This window comes from Hippichthys cyanospilos, chromosome 7, assembly GCF_059441005.1.
Source record: "Hippichthys cyanospilos isolate Australia breed blue-spotted pipefish chromosome 7, RoL_Hcya_1.0, whole genome shotgun sequence".
NCBI lineage: Eukaryota > Metazoa > Chordata > Actinopteri > Syngnathiformes > Syngnathidae > Hippichthys > Hippichthys cyanospilos.
The window spans coordinates 14,395,113-14,412,503 of NC_142375.1; the positions used below are offsets into that span (position 1 = coordinate 14,395,113).

The 17,391-nt window shown below is 41.5% G+C and overlaps 2 protein-coding genes across 4 annotated transcripts; both read right to left on the reverse strand.

Annotated features, from left to right (window-relative positions):
* Positions 1-3,179: 3,179 nt before the first annotated feature.
* On the reverse strand, positions 3,180-13,471 carry srp68 (signal recognition particle 68). 2 transcript variants are annotated; one of them, XM_088420290.1, is made up of 16 exons: positions 13,325-13,471; positions 12,877-12,943; positions 12,646-12,759; positions 12,193-12,388; positions 11,592-11,674; positions 11,385-11,494; positions 11,198-11,277; positions 10,974-11,114; positions 8,192-8,290; positions 8,001-8,062; positions 7,557-7,710; positions 7,383-7,477; positions 7,172-7,301; positions 6,644-6,719; positions 6,517-6,572; positions 3,180-6,104 (listed from the first exon to the last, which is right to left on the reverse strand). In XM_088420290.1, exons 1-16 carry the CDS (start codon positions 13,410-13,412, stop codon positions 5,877-5,879), a joined length of 1,779 nt encoding a protein of 592 aa, XP_088276416.1. In that variant the 5' UTR covers positions 13,413-13,471; the 3' UTR covers positions 3,180-5,876. The 2 variants fall into 2 exon arrangements, with proteins under 2 accessions (XP_088276416.1, XP_088276415.1); XM_088420289.1 differs by having other exon boundaries at positions 8,001-8,065.
* A 486-nt stretch (positions 13,472-13,957) lies between these two features.
* Positions 13,958-17,308, reverse strand: polg2 (polymerase (DNA directed), gamma 2, accessory subunit). 2 transcript variants are annotated; one of them, XM_088419732.1, is made up of 8 exons: positions 16,533-17,308; positions 16,265-16,373; positions 15,575-15,680; positions 15,317-15,502; positions 14,943-15,080; positions 14,772-14,852; positions 14,600-14,697; positions 13,958-14,279 (listed from the first exon to the last, which is right to left on the reverse strand). In XM_088419732.1, the coding sequence occupies exons 1-8, from the start codon at positions 17,062-17,064 to the stop codon at positions 14,114-14,116; spliced, it is 1,416 nt and encodes a 471-aa protein (XP_088275858.1). In that variant the 5' UTR covers positions 17,065-17,308; the 3' UTR covers positions 13,958-14,113. The 2 variants fall into 2 exon arrangements, with proteins under 2 accessions (XP_088275858.1, XP_088275859.1); XM_088419733.1 differs by having other exon boundaries at positions 15,317-15,483; positions 16,533-16,681.
* Positions 17,309-17,391: the final 83 nt, after the last annotated feature.

Genomic DNA, 17,391 nt, shown 5'->3' on the forward strand with positions numbered 1-17,391 from the left:
CATAAGTGTCGAACTCCAGTCCTTAAGAGTCTGCATCCTGCATGTTTCTGCTTTTCTCTCCCCAACGCACCTGACTCAAATGGAGGAGCTTGAAAATGATCCTAATCATTTGATTCAGGTGAGTTTGAGGGAGAGCGTTTGAAAACATGCAGGATACTGGCCCTCGAGGACTGGAGTTCGACACCTGTGCGTTAGGGGATTTAATTTTGCTACTGTACTGTAGCCAGCCATAGTAGCTGCACCTGTTTGGGCCAACTTCAATTATAATTTAGCAAAAATGTCACAAAATTGAACACCAACTTTGAATTAGTGAATATACATCAGATTTACATGGTAACTGTGACAGTAAGATTTTCATGTCAAGCCTTGAAGCTTGTTCAGCTTGCACAAGATTGTAGTAACCTAAATGTCAACTGCTTTGTGCATACTTAGAACAGAATAAATCGCATCGTGATGCCCCTCTTAGTGAACACAAAACACGGATGGATTCAAACATTGGTTCGGTCTGCTTGCTTCTTTTAATGAAAATAATGTGGTACAACCTTGGATAACAAAAGCTGCCGTAAGCAACTCCTCTGGCTCCCAACTGATTACATCCGCTTCCACTCGCCCCCATTACCATAATCATCAATAGGGTTCAATTGCTGCCATGGACGCATCGACCACGGCTGTTTTAGGTGCTGTTGCTCGATGTTCAGTTTAATTTTTAAGTGTGTTACTGAGTGTTAACATAATAGTATGCAGCCCTAATACTCCCAATAGCGCTTCTCATGCGCCAATCAAAAGAAAGAAGTATATGAAGAGTGTTATATTGCATAACTCATAACTCATATGTAATGCACAGTGGATGTTTCGGAGTAATCATTAAAGGACCAGTAATAGTTTGTCAAGTTCCATCATAAAGGAATGTGAGTCATTGGTCTCAGTGACGAAAAAAGAATGAAATGACAATAAAAGGAATGCAGCGGTGCAACTTTTCTTGCATCTGAGCAGTTGAGCACATTCACAATTACACATACTCAGGTGCGTCCTTGCCTTGCAACAATAGTATTTTGTCCCAAACTGAGCTTCAGCTGTGCAGTAGAAAACTGTTGCAGTATCATACAATGGTGTTCCTATTCCGATTTCCCTCACCTCAAGAGTAAGGAGCGTCAATAATTGTTATTTTTTTTAACTGATTTATTGTACACCTCTAATATCAAAGAGGATAAACAGAAAAAAATTAAGATTTCAGCATGTTTAGACAAGAATTGTGACATGTCAGCATGTCAAATGTGACAACAGCTGAACCGAAAACGACCTAGGAAAGTGTCTTGGCCTCTCAGTACAGCAGGGGGAATGCAATAATTAAATATCAATTACATACAGGTACACAGAGATAATTTGACCTAGCAGGTTATGCAATAATAATGGCATGTAGCCGTTATGAAAGCATTATGGCTAATGATTAGCATACACATAGCGTACCTTGCCAGGAAACTACTGGTATCGCAAAAGGTAAAAAAAAAAAATTTTAAATCATATTTTCATAATTTCTTACAGGATGTCATTGTCTGGAAGCAAAGGGAATATCACAACAGCACAGTATTTGTTTTAATATGTAAAATATTGTATAAAATGCTGAATGTTTGGGTCATATGGGATTCTTGTTCACCAAACCTCTGACCCCTAAAGTGATGTAAGACTGTTCAATGACAACCCGAGATGTACTATCACATTTGGTTTGAAACTGTGAGAAAAAAACAAAACAAAACAAAACAAAACAACAAAATACTTCCACATAAGAACCAGGGTTAAACAAGGCTAAATCATGTCAGGGTGCTTATTTTTGCAAGAAATCTACCAAATCACGAGAAAGATGGTCTGAATAGGGAAAATCAAATAGCATTTAGAAACTGAATGGCTTACTATGCAGCTATTGTTCATAATTCCTTGCAACTTGACTGTACTAGTTTCAGTGCAGCCTCATTCAAAATGTGTTTGAATGTTCATTCTGAATTCTTATTCCCAGTTATGAGGGTGTACACACTTGTGCAACCACTTGTGCAGCCTTCTGGTGCCTATCCCAGCTGACTATGGGCAGTAGGCAGGGGGACACCCAGAACTGGTAGCCAGCCAATCACAGGGCACACAGAGACAAAGAACCATTCATGCACCCAAACACGCCTAAGGACAATTTAGTATGTCCAATACACCTGTCATGCATGGTTTTGGAGTATGGGGGGAAGCCGGAGTGCCCGCAGAGAAACCCTGTAGGCTCGGGGAGAACATACAAACTCTACCAGGGAGGGCCAGAGGTGGATTTGAACTCGGGTCCCTGAACTGTGAGGCGGACATGCCAACCACTGCCCTACCGAACCGCTCCCATTGAGATCATAGGTAATATAACCAGTAGGTCTCATTATCGGATTTTTTTTTTTTTAAAAACACAAGACACACCTGCCATTTGAACAGGGTTAAACAAAGTCCTTTATATCAATGAGAGCTAAACTGAGAATGAGACCTTTTTAAACATGTTAAAATGCTTGGCACATTGTTGACCTAGATCTTATTAATGTGCCTTTAACATGTTCCAGAAACACAAGCTGAAGTGTCCTCCCGTACATTTTTGTGTCCATGGCACATTAGAAGCCCTGTAAATTCTTGAAGGCGTGGTTGCCACCCAGACAAACAATGCCAGCCAAACCGAAAATAGATGTGGTCATGTTCAAAACTACTATGAAAGATTTGGGGCGAAACTAGAGTAACCCGGGTGATGTAGTTCCACGGTTCATTCTGCACAACATGCAAGAATCCTTATCTCCACCTCATCCGGCACATCATAGCTTCATCCAGACAGTCCACATTCTGCACGACGCAGGAATGTGTGAATGTGAATCAGGGGACACATGAAAGCTTGACATGCTTCCAAAAGGAAGCTCTGGTTCGTTTACTATGTTGATAAAATGCAAGAAAGGCCACAGTTTGCCGGAGAGCGACAAACACACCTCTGCGGTTAATGCCAGCTATGATGTACACAACAAAGCAACACACATCCACACCCAGCTGAGGCATCCCACATACTGCACACACCCACACCAACACGCACCTGCTCATAAACTTTGCAAACGCACACAACGTTCACATTTGTAATCGTAAGAATGCCATGTATCTGCATTGAAATCAACTAAAGCAAGCCGTTGGTGGAAATATATTTTTTAATTATGTCTTCAGATCATCCAGCTCATTTTTTTTGCTTCCCAAAAACAAAATAAAAATAAAACAATGATTTGGACTCATTCTTTTCAACAATGTGGGGTGGGGTTGGAGCAGGGGTGTCCAAGGTTTTTCCTATGAGTCCCCTCATACGGGCAAATAGAATGACTTTTTTTTTTTAACTTTCTTATTTAATACGTTAAAAATAAATGAATCACAGTTAAAGTGAGTTGATATAAACAATGCTACGTGAATGCTTTCTTTTCAAGGCAATGAAGTACATTACTTTTTTCCCCACATACCTGGTGTTTACCATCAAAGCTTTTTATTACTTTTTTTCACTAGCATCACAATACATGTCAAGTGTACTTTTAGTAGTGACAGACAAAAGAAGCTTCATGAAACACTTGTGATATTGTTTTGACTCCTCCAGATGGCAATCTTGGTTCAAATAGCTCAGGGAAATTTAATACAATTCCACTGCACTAGGTTTTCACCATCAGGAACATTATAAAAAAAACTAACAAAAAAAACAGGCGCTTCATGAAGGTTCACTTTCCCATCACAATTTTCTTGCGTATGCCGCAGGCCACAAAAATGTGGATTGAGGGCCCTAGATGGCCCTGGGGCCATAGGTTGGAATTCCCTGGGGTGGGGATATCAACTTAGGAGACAATACAGCCGGATTAATGGTCACATGTCATTTTCAAGTTGAAATGACCACATAATGAATTAGTTTAAACAGTGGCCTAGAAATCATCATCATGAAGCTTTTCACTTGATTTATTATCTATCGCCTGGAAGCGTTTTTCATAAAATGACTACATTTACTGTTATTCCAACTATGATACGACTCATAACTGTGGTTATGTCACCGCCACAGGATGGGACATCATGAAGCGGGGACCCCCTATTGCGTTAAAACTGTGAACAACAGATAAGCGGTTCATTAATCAAACATCTCAAATTATATCCTGAAGGCTTTAAGACATATAGTACTGTGCTTAAGTCATAGGACTCTACAATAGTCATTATTAATCATCTGTAATTAGGTAATAATCATATGTAACTACAATTCATAGAGCTCATTGAGTAAAGGCCAGACTGACTGAAAAATAAACACTTCCAGAGCGCCAAGTCTGTCTGGCCATCTGTTAGTTATTCTCCTTGTATGTCAAACGATTTGATCAAATAAAACATTTGTGTCCAGAAGGGCATGCAGAGTCAACTAACAAAACTAGATGCAAAAACAAAACAAAAAAAAAAAGCGACTTGCTGTGTGCTGCAAAACAGGAGCAACAAACCAAAACAGCGAGTGCTTACATTAGACCTCCGCATGGTGCACTATTCTCAGACGGACAATATTTGTGATGGTGTTTACTGTGATTTAAAAAAACAAAAACACTTAAAAGACTTCAACATGATCACCCGGCAGCAGACATATGCATACACCTGTAAGATTGTTGTAAAAATAGGATAATGATGTAAAATGACATTGCTACAGTGTAAACGGCATAGCTTGTATAGTACTAGTATTTAACGCCCATTCAAAACAACAAACAATAAATGCTATTATAGCTCTACTTAAAGAGAGCTGTGGCTAGAAGAAGACTTGACAACTCCTTCAAACTAAGCAGCAATGTAATGCCTGAGACAGAACAGCGGTTGAACCAAATGATGAAGCAATATGTAAATTCGCACTTTGGGGTGTGCTCTCCTTTGTCTGTCGTCTAAGTGTTTCAGACAATGATTTGGAGTTGAGCTATTTTGACAAAACACTTACATTTACAGTTACACAAGCTGTACGTTGACTACTTTGCACTGCAGCAAAGTGTCATTTCTATGTCGCCTCATGAAAACAAAAAGGTACCAAAAAGTGAGGTTTGTACGGGATACTGTAAAAAGTGAGGCATTCAAAAACCTTGGAACAGTTGGACTTTCGTCTCTGCGTCCGAGCAAAACGGTTGGTGAATCGCTATATGGAAACTTTACTACTTACTTTTTTCCTTCTGAAAACAATCACAGTAAAAAACAAGGATGAACTAACTTGAGGTGCATTTGAAATTTCAATGTGACGCCCTAACTCTTATGCTCTTGAGAGCGAGTGTTCCGTCACATTCCAACAGAGTTGCAAACCATCTGGATTGAGCGCAAATTTCAAACGCACCCTTTGTCTCAGTTTTCGTCCCTATGAGCGCGCCGAAAATTTAAGAGGAGGCCCCATTGCGCTTGACTTGAGCGCCATCTCCATATCGAGAAGCAACTGTCGGCTTTGTGCTTATGAACCGGTCCACCGAACGCCTAAAGCAGTCGGCTGTTCTGCAGCGATTACATGTGAACTCTGACAAATGAGAAAAATATCAAGGTGGAGCCGAAGGGAAGAAAAGGGACAAAGCAAACAAAATGAGGTGTTTGAGGTCACATGATTAGATCCGTTTCATGATGCGCACTGTGACAAAGTGGCTTTCTGGGGGTGGGGTGGGTATAAATTCTGTGGGGACTAATAACCAACATGACTGTTATTATCAAGACATGGTAACCAGTTTAACCACGGCAAGTCATTTAAAAGATGGCAGATGGATTTCATAACATTTCCTTTCTCCAAAACCTGCACAGAGGCACTGAAAGTAACCATTCAAGATGATTCTAACAAGTGACACCAGGGGAGTTTTCTTCGCGTTTTAGCTGCCGAATCCAAAGATGCCCTTGATGTAGCCGGTTAGGCCGCCCTTGACCTTCTGCTCCACCTTGTCATCCAGTGGCGGGAAGGCCACGTGGTTGAGAGCCAGGTCAAAGAACAGAGGCTTGCAAGGGATCGGCAGGAAGTCAGGCGGGAAGTGCACCAGGTTGGGATGCTTCCCCATGAGGGACGGGTCCAGGCGGAACTTCTCCAAGCGGTCGCACAAAGGCTGGAAAGTGACGAGGACACCGTTACCCTCACAACCATCAACTCGGTGGAAAGCGCTTCTTAGGACGTGTCCGCATAAACGCGGGGATTTTTGCTCAACTATTGTTCCAGGTAGGTATTGACCAATGATGGCTAACCCAGAAAAGCGGTACAAGCTCATTGCAGCTAATCTTCTGTGTCTTTTTTTTACTTTCACAGCAGTGTCCAATTACATGTTTTTTGATAACAGGACGATTATCAATGCCTCTAAAAATCTAGTAACTCCATATTGTACATATAATATTTGCAAAATCAGGCAATGGGCGTCATAAGCGTCATAATGTACAACAGTGGTGGGTTCTGTTGCCTTTTTTAGCCAAATTGCAGTCAAAAATATCAGCATGCATAGAGACTTTTGAGTTGCTTCTTCTTACCCTGTTGTCTTTGATGGGCTGTGGAGTGGGAACGTCAACATTTGACTCTCCAGTGTCTGAAACAAACATACACCTGTCAACTTTGCTTTTTCAGACAAAAAAAAAGCACAAATTTAAAAGTTGTCACCTAAAATGGCGGCAGCTTGAAGAGAGTATTTTTCAGCATTGACTTTGGCAATGAGCTCTTGAACATCAGGGAGATCCTGTCGACACAACATACTTTTTGTCGATGACACAACACAAATGCTCCATAAAAGCTTCAATGGCCGGCACACATACTGAGGAAAGGCTATACGAGCAGCTCGAGCTGCGACGATTAGTCAGCAACAAATCGATTATAAAAAACGATTATAAAAAGGTCCAAATCCTCAGAAATGTTATCTCTCGCTCATAATTATGCTTATGTTTCTGTAGTCTTTCGTGTAAGCAGACTGATCATCGTCACGTTGACTCAAAAATGGTTTATATGATTTCTCATTCGAAAAACATTTTGGTTCTCTTTTCTGATGGTCTGGACCAAACCAGCAAATTAATCTTAGTTCATTTCTGTTAGCTCACAGTCAATTTGAGATCATGTCCCGTTTGTTGAAATTTTCCATCAGATTCTTTGACAAAATATTTGACAGGTTAAACAATTGTCTCCGTTGCTCCCCACCTTAAGGCTGTTGTTCAGGCTCTTGGCCTTAGACTGCACCTCCTTGGCATACTTGAGCACCCTCTCATAGAGCACCAGAGCCTCGCTCCACTTCTTCACCAGAACATAAGACTGGGCAATGTAGAAACACCTGCAAGGAAAACAAATATTGTTTATACATTAACTATCAAAGGTCTGGAATGTATTATTAGTCTGATGTACAGTGGCCGACCTGTAGGCTTTGTAGGCCAGTGTCTTGAGGGACACCTCTTTCTGGAAGCTGTGGTCATCCTCCAGGCCTTGCAGGGAGGAGAGTTCAGCCAGACTCTGTGAGGACACCACAGAGAGTTTTCAGGTGCCGTGCGTGCAGACCAGACAGCAGTTTTTTGTATAGCCACACACTTGCCTGCAGGATGATGTCATAGAGGCGGATCAGGTCCTGTGGACGGGGACCCCTCTTATTCTCGTCCCCCTCAGGTTCTTTCAGCTTGGCCTGCAGCGTGTGCGCCATGCTCTCGTTCCTTTTCACCAGTGTGCACAGCTTGATGTAGCTCAGGTAGCTGGCAGACGACACCAGCAGAATAAGAAAACAGCAGACGTTTCAACACATCTGGCTAATGGATTTAATTGGAAATAAACCAATTAGCGACCGGGCTAACTATTGGCCCTATATGCTTTGCAATTTATATCGCATCGCTATTCCGCAGTCATAAAAAGCACTGTGGGATACCAAAATGAATAAAGAGAGAGAAATGTATTGATGGATTGGAACGGAATATAACAATGTAGAAACAATGGCTGTGTAATAAATAGGTAAATCACATAATATAAACTACACCAAAATAATTACCTGTGCAGGAACTGCATGTTGGACACTTTGCCATTCTCTGCATCGGAGCTTCTCTCTCGCTGCTTCTATAAGCACAAGCAATAAGCAAACAGGAAATTAGTTGAGAGACCTTGCATTCATAGGAACAACTTTCACTTAAGCTATTTAAAAAGAAAAAAAAAAAAGCTACTTTCAAAGTGATATAACCTTACCGCCTCCGTCTTGAGCTCCTCTCGCACTGCTTGGATGGTGTCACGGCACTCGGCCAACAGGGTCTCGTACAGATGCTCTTTGGTCTCCTCATTGGTTGCCTAATCAAGAGAGAGAGGCAACAAGAACGTTAAAAGCAAGCCAGATAAAACAGGAGGTTGTATCTGCCCTTAGTTAGAATCGATTTTTTCCACATTGAGGTGAAAGATTACAAACATCTATTCAAGTGTGTTGATGATGCCATTTAATATTTTTGGGGGGAGGATTACACAGTAACAGTACTTTTTAAGACAGTGAAGTTCAGACCATAAATGCAATGTTTATTCCCACCCCTTGGTCATTTGCGATAATCCCAATCCCTTTATTTTTATCTTCTCATTAATTTTGCAAAATAATGCATTTACTAATCAAATCCCTTAAACAAGCAAAACGAACCTGGACAAATACCTTCAAAAGCTCAGGAATTTGGAGTGTAAACGTTCAGCTGGAACGCGAGGGTTGCTCAACATTTGTCTTTTCTTTCCGCATGATTACAGTTGCAAATTCAGAAGTCAATTGCACAACCACTGCAAGGCTTCTTAAGATCCTACTAGCTGAAGCGCGAGACTCAAAGCAAGAACAAATTCTTGGTAATGAAGGTGAAGAGGAGATGGAGGAGGTATGTGGCCCAGCAGGCTACAGATACATTCCTGCACTCTGCTGTTGTAGGGTACATTATCAATGATACATCCATCTTCACCCCACAAACACATACATAAGCTTCTAATACGCACTTGTACAACAGTTGAATCGAAACGATTACAATGATGAACTTGGTGAAGATGATCAAATGCTCACCACCAGTTTGCAGTGTTTTAAAAACAAATGTTCTTCGAGCGGTATAATGAATGACAACCGTTGTAACGAAAACTGCGATGATGCAGAGGAAAGGTGCATCTCCGGGGTGACGTCGGCATTTCATGTTTGGCACTTGCACACCGACCGCATGGCTACGCCCAGCACAACCGGCTCCACTTGTTCTACATTCTGTGGTTGAGTAGGAGGGCTGCATGCATGAGACACTTCTACCGCTACTAGCTTGAGCGCTTACAGACTGGCGACGACTACGAAACCTGCATCTACCAGTAACACTCCACGGGGAAAAAAGTTCTTGTTGGAAGCGAAATCTGATCTTGATTATTTAAAGTAAACAGCAATAGTACTGTGTCTTGAAGCTCACACAAAGTGGGTGTTGTCCTGCATTTATATGTGAACTGAAATGCGCAGAATGTTGTTGTACAAAGAGCAGGGCTGAATGCCAGAGGGCGTGATGGGAGTGCCCACAAGAAATGCTAGCGACGAAACCCACAGGAATGATTGGAGGCGGCTCCAATTGACCCAGGGAGACTGGAAAGAGGACAATGACACCTTTTGAACAAGTGGTAAATTACATGAAAATCAAATTACTCAAAAATCAGCGTCGCAGATTACAGACGAAGTGATGCTGATTATTTTCCAAACCGTTCAAATATATTTTATGGTATTCTAATTTATTATGGGCCCAAACAGTCACCATTAACTCTTTCACTCCCTATCCCATATAAAAACATATTTTGAAAAACTTACATTCACTCCCTATCATGTGAAAATACGGGAGTATAGGATTTTTTTTGCACCAGAGCAATCTCTGGGTTCTGATGCATCTCCCCTCCAAAAGTGCATGGCTCAAAAGCTTTTTTTAAGGCTATTAAGGAAAACAGTCAATAGGTGGCAGAAGAGATCAGCAGAGTTAATGATAGCAAATACAAAGACGATAATTAACCGGAAGAGGGAGTGGCTGGCAAGCTGTAAAGAATGATGAAGAATCAGAAGAGTCTAGTGTGACAAGACAAGAGGTCAAAGTGTGAATCAATCGCTCCATGAGCAACAAACGCATCCTCAGAGGAGACAGGGTCAGCCGGTTAGCTCTGCGTTGTGCAGATGGCGCAGATCTGATGTCATAACTCTCAAGTAATGACTAAATGGACGACAAAGGTGAGACGGATCCTGCCTTGTCCGATTACTGGGAACAATCTAGCGGTGCCTCCAAAAGCAGACGAGAGACGTCCCCAAAACCTCCACAAAGAGGAAGTAAGACTTTGCTTGAACAATCGCCGACTAATCATATCCAATAAAGTTAAAAATGTGATGTGTGTGGGATGGTGAAATCCACACTGTGGCAACTCAACCGCAACAATATTTTGTGGTCATCAAGTATATCTATAGCATAAGTCAGCGATGGTGTGAATGTGCGAGGTTGTGTCAGAGAAATCTCAGAAAAGAAGACTAGGACAAGCCTAGCTGCTTAAATAGCAAAAAGAGTGACTCAGACCAGCCAAGATTGACTTTTCTATGCCGGGCATAGGGAAAAAAGCTTGGGCAAATGTAACTCGTGGGTCTTCCAACGCTAGTTTTTCCCCTGCCCAGCCGTCCCCCCCTGGCTTTTATTGAGCAAAAGCATAGCAGATTACAAGACACAACAAGAGAGCCAGCCGGGCGCCACCGGCAGCTGGGCCAAGGTCCCGGCTCACACTTTCGTGCGTCAACAGCTCTATCTAAGGACAGGGTCAAGATGAACTAGGATTGCATAAATGGGTAACAATGAACTAAGCACATAATGATAACAACCTAATATATGATTCCCTTCACAGGTTGTCACTCTTTATATGTACCCAAGTTCTAAAAGGCAAGTTCCGGAGAGAAAAAGGTAGAAAACGGCCCACGAAGGAGGTATAAACCTCCATAAAATCAAGTATGAGTACTGACCTGAGCAACGGCAGCCTCGTTGTCCGCCAGGCCCAACAGGAAGACGCGGGCCTTGTCGAGTTTGACGGGCACGGTCCTCCCACGCCACTCCACCTCGCTCATGGTGGCCGCCTGCTTGGTTCTTGCCTGAGTGATCAGGGTCTGGGGATGGAAGGACAATGTCCATTGGTAAATTTGGAAGCTGGGCTCCTTTTTTTCTAAGTGAGCAAAATCAATATTCTCACCTCTAGTTTCTCAGCCATCATGCCTCCGCCTCCTCCTGCCAGTCTCATCTGCATCAAGTCATTGATTGCATTCTGGTCACCTGTCAAACAGCAAAATAATGAGTGAGGAAAAATAAGATCAGAGGTATGCTGATCACAGTTGAAAATACAAATCAATTATATTTCCACAAATGTCTACCATTCCTACCTATATTATAAGCACAGTATCGGATATTAGGCGATATTTCATCTACACGCTGGCGATACAGCGCTTCCAACTCCTCCGTGAATGCACTTGCCAGCTTCTCATAGATGGTCCTTAAATAAAAAAATAATGATTTATTGCACTTTTTAATGATGAAAATAACACAATAACTCAACATTATGACACTAAAAAGAGTGACAAGGGCCTCACTTGCACTTGTTGAAGGCCTCCATGGCACACTTCCATTTCTGCAGTTCAAACTCGACCATTCCAGTCAAGTATGCTGTGTAGGCCTGCAGGTCAACATGTGACATCAGTGATAGGCTCCTTAGGTACTCTGCTGTCATTTGTGATTAATAGCAAGTGACTGTACAAGAGAAAATGGCTACCCCCTAAGATGGATAAAAACTGATGAATTTTGATGCACAATTTCAATTCCACAAAGCCATTCCATAAAATCGCCATACTTTGTTTGAGGGCGCAGGGAACATATTATTGTAAAGAAATTTTCTGCCTTGTCTTGAATATAATTTTTGCTCTAAAATCATCACTGTATAAGTGAGGGGTATAAAAAAAATCCAAGAATTTATTAAAACAAAAACTGGTAATATACAGTAACAGTTACATTTTAGGAAAAAAAAATCTAATTCTGTGTTTTTCAATCTTAGAACATTTCCTGAAGTAGTTCATCAAAAAAAAAAATGGAATTCATGGTACACAAAAACGTTAGTGAAAACACTATTTTTATGTTAATTTAGGAGGCACCATTTCCCAGATTACAGCTTTGCAAAACTTTGTATTTTTATTTTACCTGAGCTTCCAGTTTAGTCTTGGCATCAACAGAAGGGCTCTCACACAACTTCTCCAGCTTCTCACTGTGTTTGGCAGCTTTACGGAGCCGAGCTAAAAGATGGAATCGCTTACGCGGCTCTGTGTTGGCCTCCTGTTTCAACTGCATGGCATAACTCCATGCGCGCTCTGCTTCCATCAAAACCAGCAGTAAGTACCTAAAGAGGAGGAGCAATTGGAAATCAGCCCTCGGGCAGCAATAAACATTAAGATCTCTATATCAATGATTCCCAACCTGGAGTGCTGTTTCGTTTTCATCAAACTACTAATTACCACAAATGCATCTTTAAACAAGTGACAGGTAAAAAAACTAGAGATAACTCTTCCACAAGATGGCAGATGGTTTCCTGTGTATATCCACCTGTCACCATTCTCACAACAGAATACATTTGTGATATTTTGTGACATTCCTTACCTGTTGTCTGAAAGCATCTCAACGGTTATTTTTTTCCCAACAAACTTGTACCGGTTCCCCATCTTGAATCCAAGAGTCTTGCGTAGACGACGCAATCTCCGAGAACAGTAACCCCTGCAAAAGACCAGTTCGCTTTATGGCATGACTCACAAAGTTACCTACATTTTATCCTCATACAGGAATAATTACATTATTTCCAAAAAAAAAAAAAAAAAAAAGGCCTTAACTTACCTGTATCTTTGGTAGTCTCCATGTCTCAGACCATGCAATTGCTGTGACTCCTTGATTATTTGCAAGACTGCAGACATAGTTAAGGAACTTTTGCTTTATACACACAAATGTTTCATTCATTGTTACACAATCCACGTGCAACCACTATTTGCGGCAGTATTCTACAACTGGTGTTGGCGTTTCCAAATAACAGCATAAGCGTGGCCTAAGCAACACGAGTAAAGCACCAAAATACTCACATAAGCATGTATTTACTTGTCTGTCTATGTCGCCTTCCATAATCGATCTAGTAAAAGATATTGAAATGTCTCCCATTGACAGTCTGTTTCAGTGTGACACGTAGCCTAACATCGCTAGCCGCCGACACGGGGAGGGCTAAAAATGCTAACGTTAGCTTTGAGCTTGGCAATCCTGTTTCAGATAGATATACAACGCAGCAAAAAGATACTTTCAAGTCCAATTCCTCCACCCGGTGAGTTTTCCTTATTTTCCTCCAAGGAAGAAGCTTTCGCTTCGTTTTGCTTGACTGAGGCCATTTTTTAAGGCTAGCAAACTGAGTACAATCTCAGAGTACAGACACGCTGAACTGTTCTCCAATGGACCAATGAAAATTCAGCCCATAACGGGGCGGGGCAAAACTGGAAAATCTCGCGAGTTTCCTCCGATTGCGTTATTAGTCAAAATTAAAAATTAAATAAATAACTCCGTCGTTCTTTTCATAAAAACCTCTGACTTATTCAAATGATAAATGCTATTGAGCCTTGACGCACCTTGGTTTCGCATTTGGGGAACGTTTAAACCCTTAAGGACCATAAACAGCGTTATTACTTTCAACACAAGATCTTTTTCAATATTTTTCGATCAAACAGTTTAACAAAAATATGTTTTTAATGTTTTCGTGCTGTTTTAGTAAAAAATAAAAACTATTTTTTTAAGGTATAAACCCCCAAAAATTACTCACACACACCCTCCACCCTCACAAAAGTTTCTAATAATTGAGATGATTATTTAAGGGCGTGTAGGTCAATAATTCATAACACTAGTGCAACTTTGTTTTTGGAGCAATAACCCTATAACAAAATGGTTTCAAAAACCTGTGATGTCCCTTTATTAGCATCTTGACCATACCGCATTAGGGAAAAAATAGTCCTTGGCAATGGTATTGTATCTACACTGATACAAAATTAAGGCAGTGAACAGATTTGAATCAGAGTTCAATTACAGTAGGAATAATGATTTACATGTTGTCTGCAGCAGAAATATATCTGCTGAGGAAGTTGCTCAGTTCCGAGACATGCATGGTCTCCTTGATGGTGGTGTCTCTGCTGCGTATCTGCAGGAGGCCACTCTCCAGCGTGTTCTCACTGATCACCGCGGTAAAAAGCACACCCATCTCATCATACCTACGATACATGAAACACACATATCACAACATGAATAGTAAAATTCAAAACAGGTCTTTTACCATAAACACAATTCCTGGTTTAATTTGAATTGATGTTTAAGTATTTCTGTTCATCTTGCTGTCCAAATTTTAAAGGAACAAAACAACTGTTGTGAGTTTTCTTGGGAGCAAAATGTCTGGATATTGAACAGTTGAACATTCAGAAAGGTTTATTCAGTTAACTTTTCAAAGTTATAGTGCATTTTAAATAGATCCTGACATTTCACCCAAAATGAGTTACGAGTAGGGCATTTCTTTCTTTTTGATTAACGTTGTTACTTGGAGTTGAGCTGCTCCATCGGCGTGGGTGATTCAAGATAACCTGGCCAAGCAGAAATTTTGGCCTCCTTTAACTCCTGCAGCAGGCCTTCACATACCTGCACAATGAATGGCAAATGACATTCAGCAATTAAAAAAAAAAAAAAAAAAATCACTGAAGTGTTTCTCCCACCTGTCTCAGCTCCATGGTCGCTCCCCTGCCAATGGCTAAAGCCACTTTGATTGGTGCCAACAACGGATGCAATTTCAGAACCTGAAATCAGTGGCAAGACGATATCAGACATGAAAACAAAGGTTTCAAAAGTCTCATTAAAACAATCACACGTTTACAGTTGTTCTATACCCTTCTCTGCTGCAGCTTCTGTTTAGTATTTTCCGTTTTGTGCAGTTGAAGCGAATTGGACAGAAAAGCCAACAATCCACGATCAATGTTCCCAGTCACTGAAACTACATGAGGAATAGACTTGCGCCCATCTCGACTCTACAGGATATTTGGGAAGAAAATCAATGCAAGCAAACGATTACATATATTGGAGACGTCTACATAAAACAGATCTGACATTTCTAAGCAAAGGGTTGATGTACAAACATAGGTGATTGTCAGCTGGTTGACTTTTTACTATAAATAATTAACAGATACTGTAAATAAATTATTAAAACATCTTATTTGAGGCTACCGCCTCTCGCCCAGGCAGCTGAGAGAGAGTTTAGCTTAACCTGGAGATTGGAGCGGCCGCTTTTGTGCATCTGCAGCAGTTCGCTGTCTCCTCTGCTCCACAGAACCTCCAGGGGCTCCTGACCCCACGGGAACTTGTAGAAGATCTTCACACCACGTGACGCCGCCCCTTCTAGTTGATCCTGAGGGACGTCACTGCTGCTGAAGTCTGATGGAGCGAGGGCAAACTAGGGTGAAAAAATATTAAAGGTATCAATTCCAGCCAAACACATTTGCGGAGTTATCCATCAAGAACTCACCTTTCTCCACCACTTGAGCCTCTGTCGAGCCCAGTGATCCAACCACCGCGAAGAGGTTCGAGGGGAGCAGAACCAGACAAGAGATGCCTGTGTGACTTCTGCCAGGCTGACAGAAATATTATTTTGGAATTACAACAGCACTAGGCAGGTTTGGTTGTTTGTTGATTAGTTAGCAGGACTGCATTAAAACTGCACATTACATTTCATGAAACATTACTTAGGAATAGTACATGTCCTATCAAGAACCAAAAAAAAGTGCATGTGGGGGGATTTATTTCCCATTTTTACCATCTGGTCAATGGAACAGTTCCCAAATAACAAACGGCAGGACTCCTCTCTGTGTGAAACTACAGTACTTACGAACCAGAAAGTAAGCTGCTAATGATGACTTGCTACTTTTGTTCAAAGAGCTATTGCTTTTCTTACCCATTTGACAGTCAATTCACAAGTGAATATCTAATGACATCTTCTTATATCACATCCGTTTTGGAGTTGGTTGTGTTGACTTACTGTCCTGTTTAACAGCATACGGTACAGTATATTGTTGACAAATTTTTAGCCCTCCTAGTGCTCTACTCAAGTTTCTCTTTTCAGTGTACACTGGGGTAAGACATTAAAAATCTGAGTTCTGTCTAATGTGGCCTCTGGAATACACACAAACTTGATGTAGGACAGTTGATGAAGGCTCACCAGCCATCGCCATCTTTTGAGGAGAGGAAACATCTACCAGACTCAGCAATACCAAATGGAAGCTTCCTGTTCATCAACTCAAATATGGGGACGAACTGCTCCAACGATCCTTCGAAAATAAACAGAGGGCACAACAAAATGATTCAATACGCAACATGTTTATTTGTTCCGTGCACACTATAAAGAAATGCACCATCGAGTCAAGACATTATTTCTTTGACAGATTCCTTTCACATAAGAAAGGAATATTAAAGGATTGTAGTGCCACCTTGAACGAGGTTGGTTCTCAACAAGGGTGATCTCTGCAGAAAGACGTGAACACTCTGGGCGAGCTGATCTCTGTTCAGCTCTGCCTCCTCCAGTACATTCTGGACGTCAGCAGGTTCTGCGACTCTCAAGTGTCCTAATCGTTCGTCAGTCGCATCCCGATGGCCGCTGGTGACACTTGGCGTGTTTATCCCTAACACCGGGTCTCTGGATCCCGTCATCGAAAGCCACCACTGGTGCAGCACATTCTCCCTGAGGCCAGTCCCCAGCGGCCCGTAGCTGCAAACGGACCCACGCTTAAATAGCTCCACGTTGGTATGTCCAGGTGAGATGAAGTGTCTGTCCGCAAAAAGTTGCATCAAAGTCCTGGCACGATCCATATTGGTTGATGGAGCGCAGCATCCTCTTGTATGTTGCCAAACACGTGGCACACATCGCAATTTACACAGCGGCATTACGTTTTTTTTTACTAAACGGCTGGACGTGATGGGCAAAGACCTAGTGCATGCCAAATCTGTCGGGTATGAGCCCATCAGGAGAACATATTTCGATCGATAATGCACCTAAACATGCAAAAGGTTGACAAAAGTTCGAAAGACGTTGCGGGAAAAAGCGAGGCTACACATAGTATTGTTGGCTTGTTCGTTTTTTGACTCCCATCGCGAAACGTCCACATTAAAAAAATACATTGATTTGTAATTTAACACAAAATTTAAGTCTGTAATCAGTTTTGAAATTCATTAGCCGCAAATAACCCGGAAGTGTATTTTGTCCTACTTCTAACATTTCTTTGGGTATGTTGTCTACAGCGCCATCTACTGTACTTTTTACCACGTGAAAAATACGCACTTTGAAAGGAT

Excerpts from the sequence above, each read along its gene's own strand:
- srp68 (XM_088420289.1), bottom strand. The coding sequence starts at position 13,412 with ATGGCCTCAGTCAAGCAAAACGAAGCGAAAGCTTCTTCCTTGGAGGAA. Across the intron at positions 11,675-12,192 it reads AGACTAAACTGGAAGCTCAG|GCCTACACAGCATACTTGAC; the intron begins GTAAAATAAAAA and ends GTTGACCTGCAG. Across the intron at positions 6,720-7,171 it reads GCCTGAACAACAGCCTTAAG|GATCTCCCTGATGTTCAAGA; the intron begins GTGGGGAGCAAC and ends TTGTGTCGACAG.
- polg2 (XM_088419732.1), bottom strand. The coding sequence starts at position 17,064 with ATGGGCTCATACCCGACAGATTTGGCATGCACTAGGTCTTTGCCCATC. Across the intron at positions 15,681-16,264 it reads TCAAAAGATGGCGATGGCTG|CCTGGCAGAAGTCACACAGG; the intron begins GTGAGCCTTCAT and ends TATTTCTGTCAG. Across the intron at positions 15,081-15,316 it reads GCGGCCGCTCCAATCTCCAG|AGTCGAGATGGGCGCAAGTC; the intron begins GTTAAGCTAAAC and ends AATATCCTGTAG.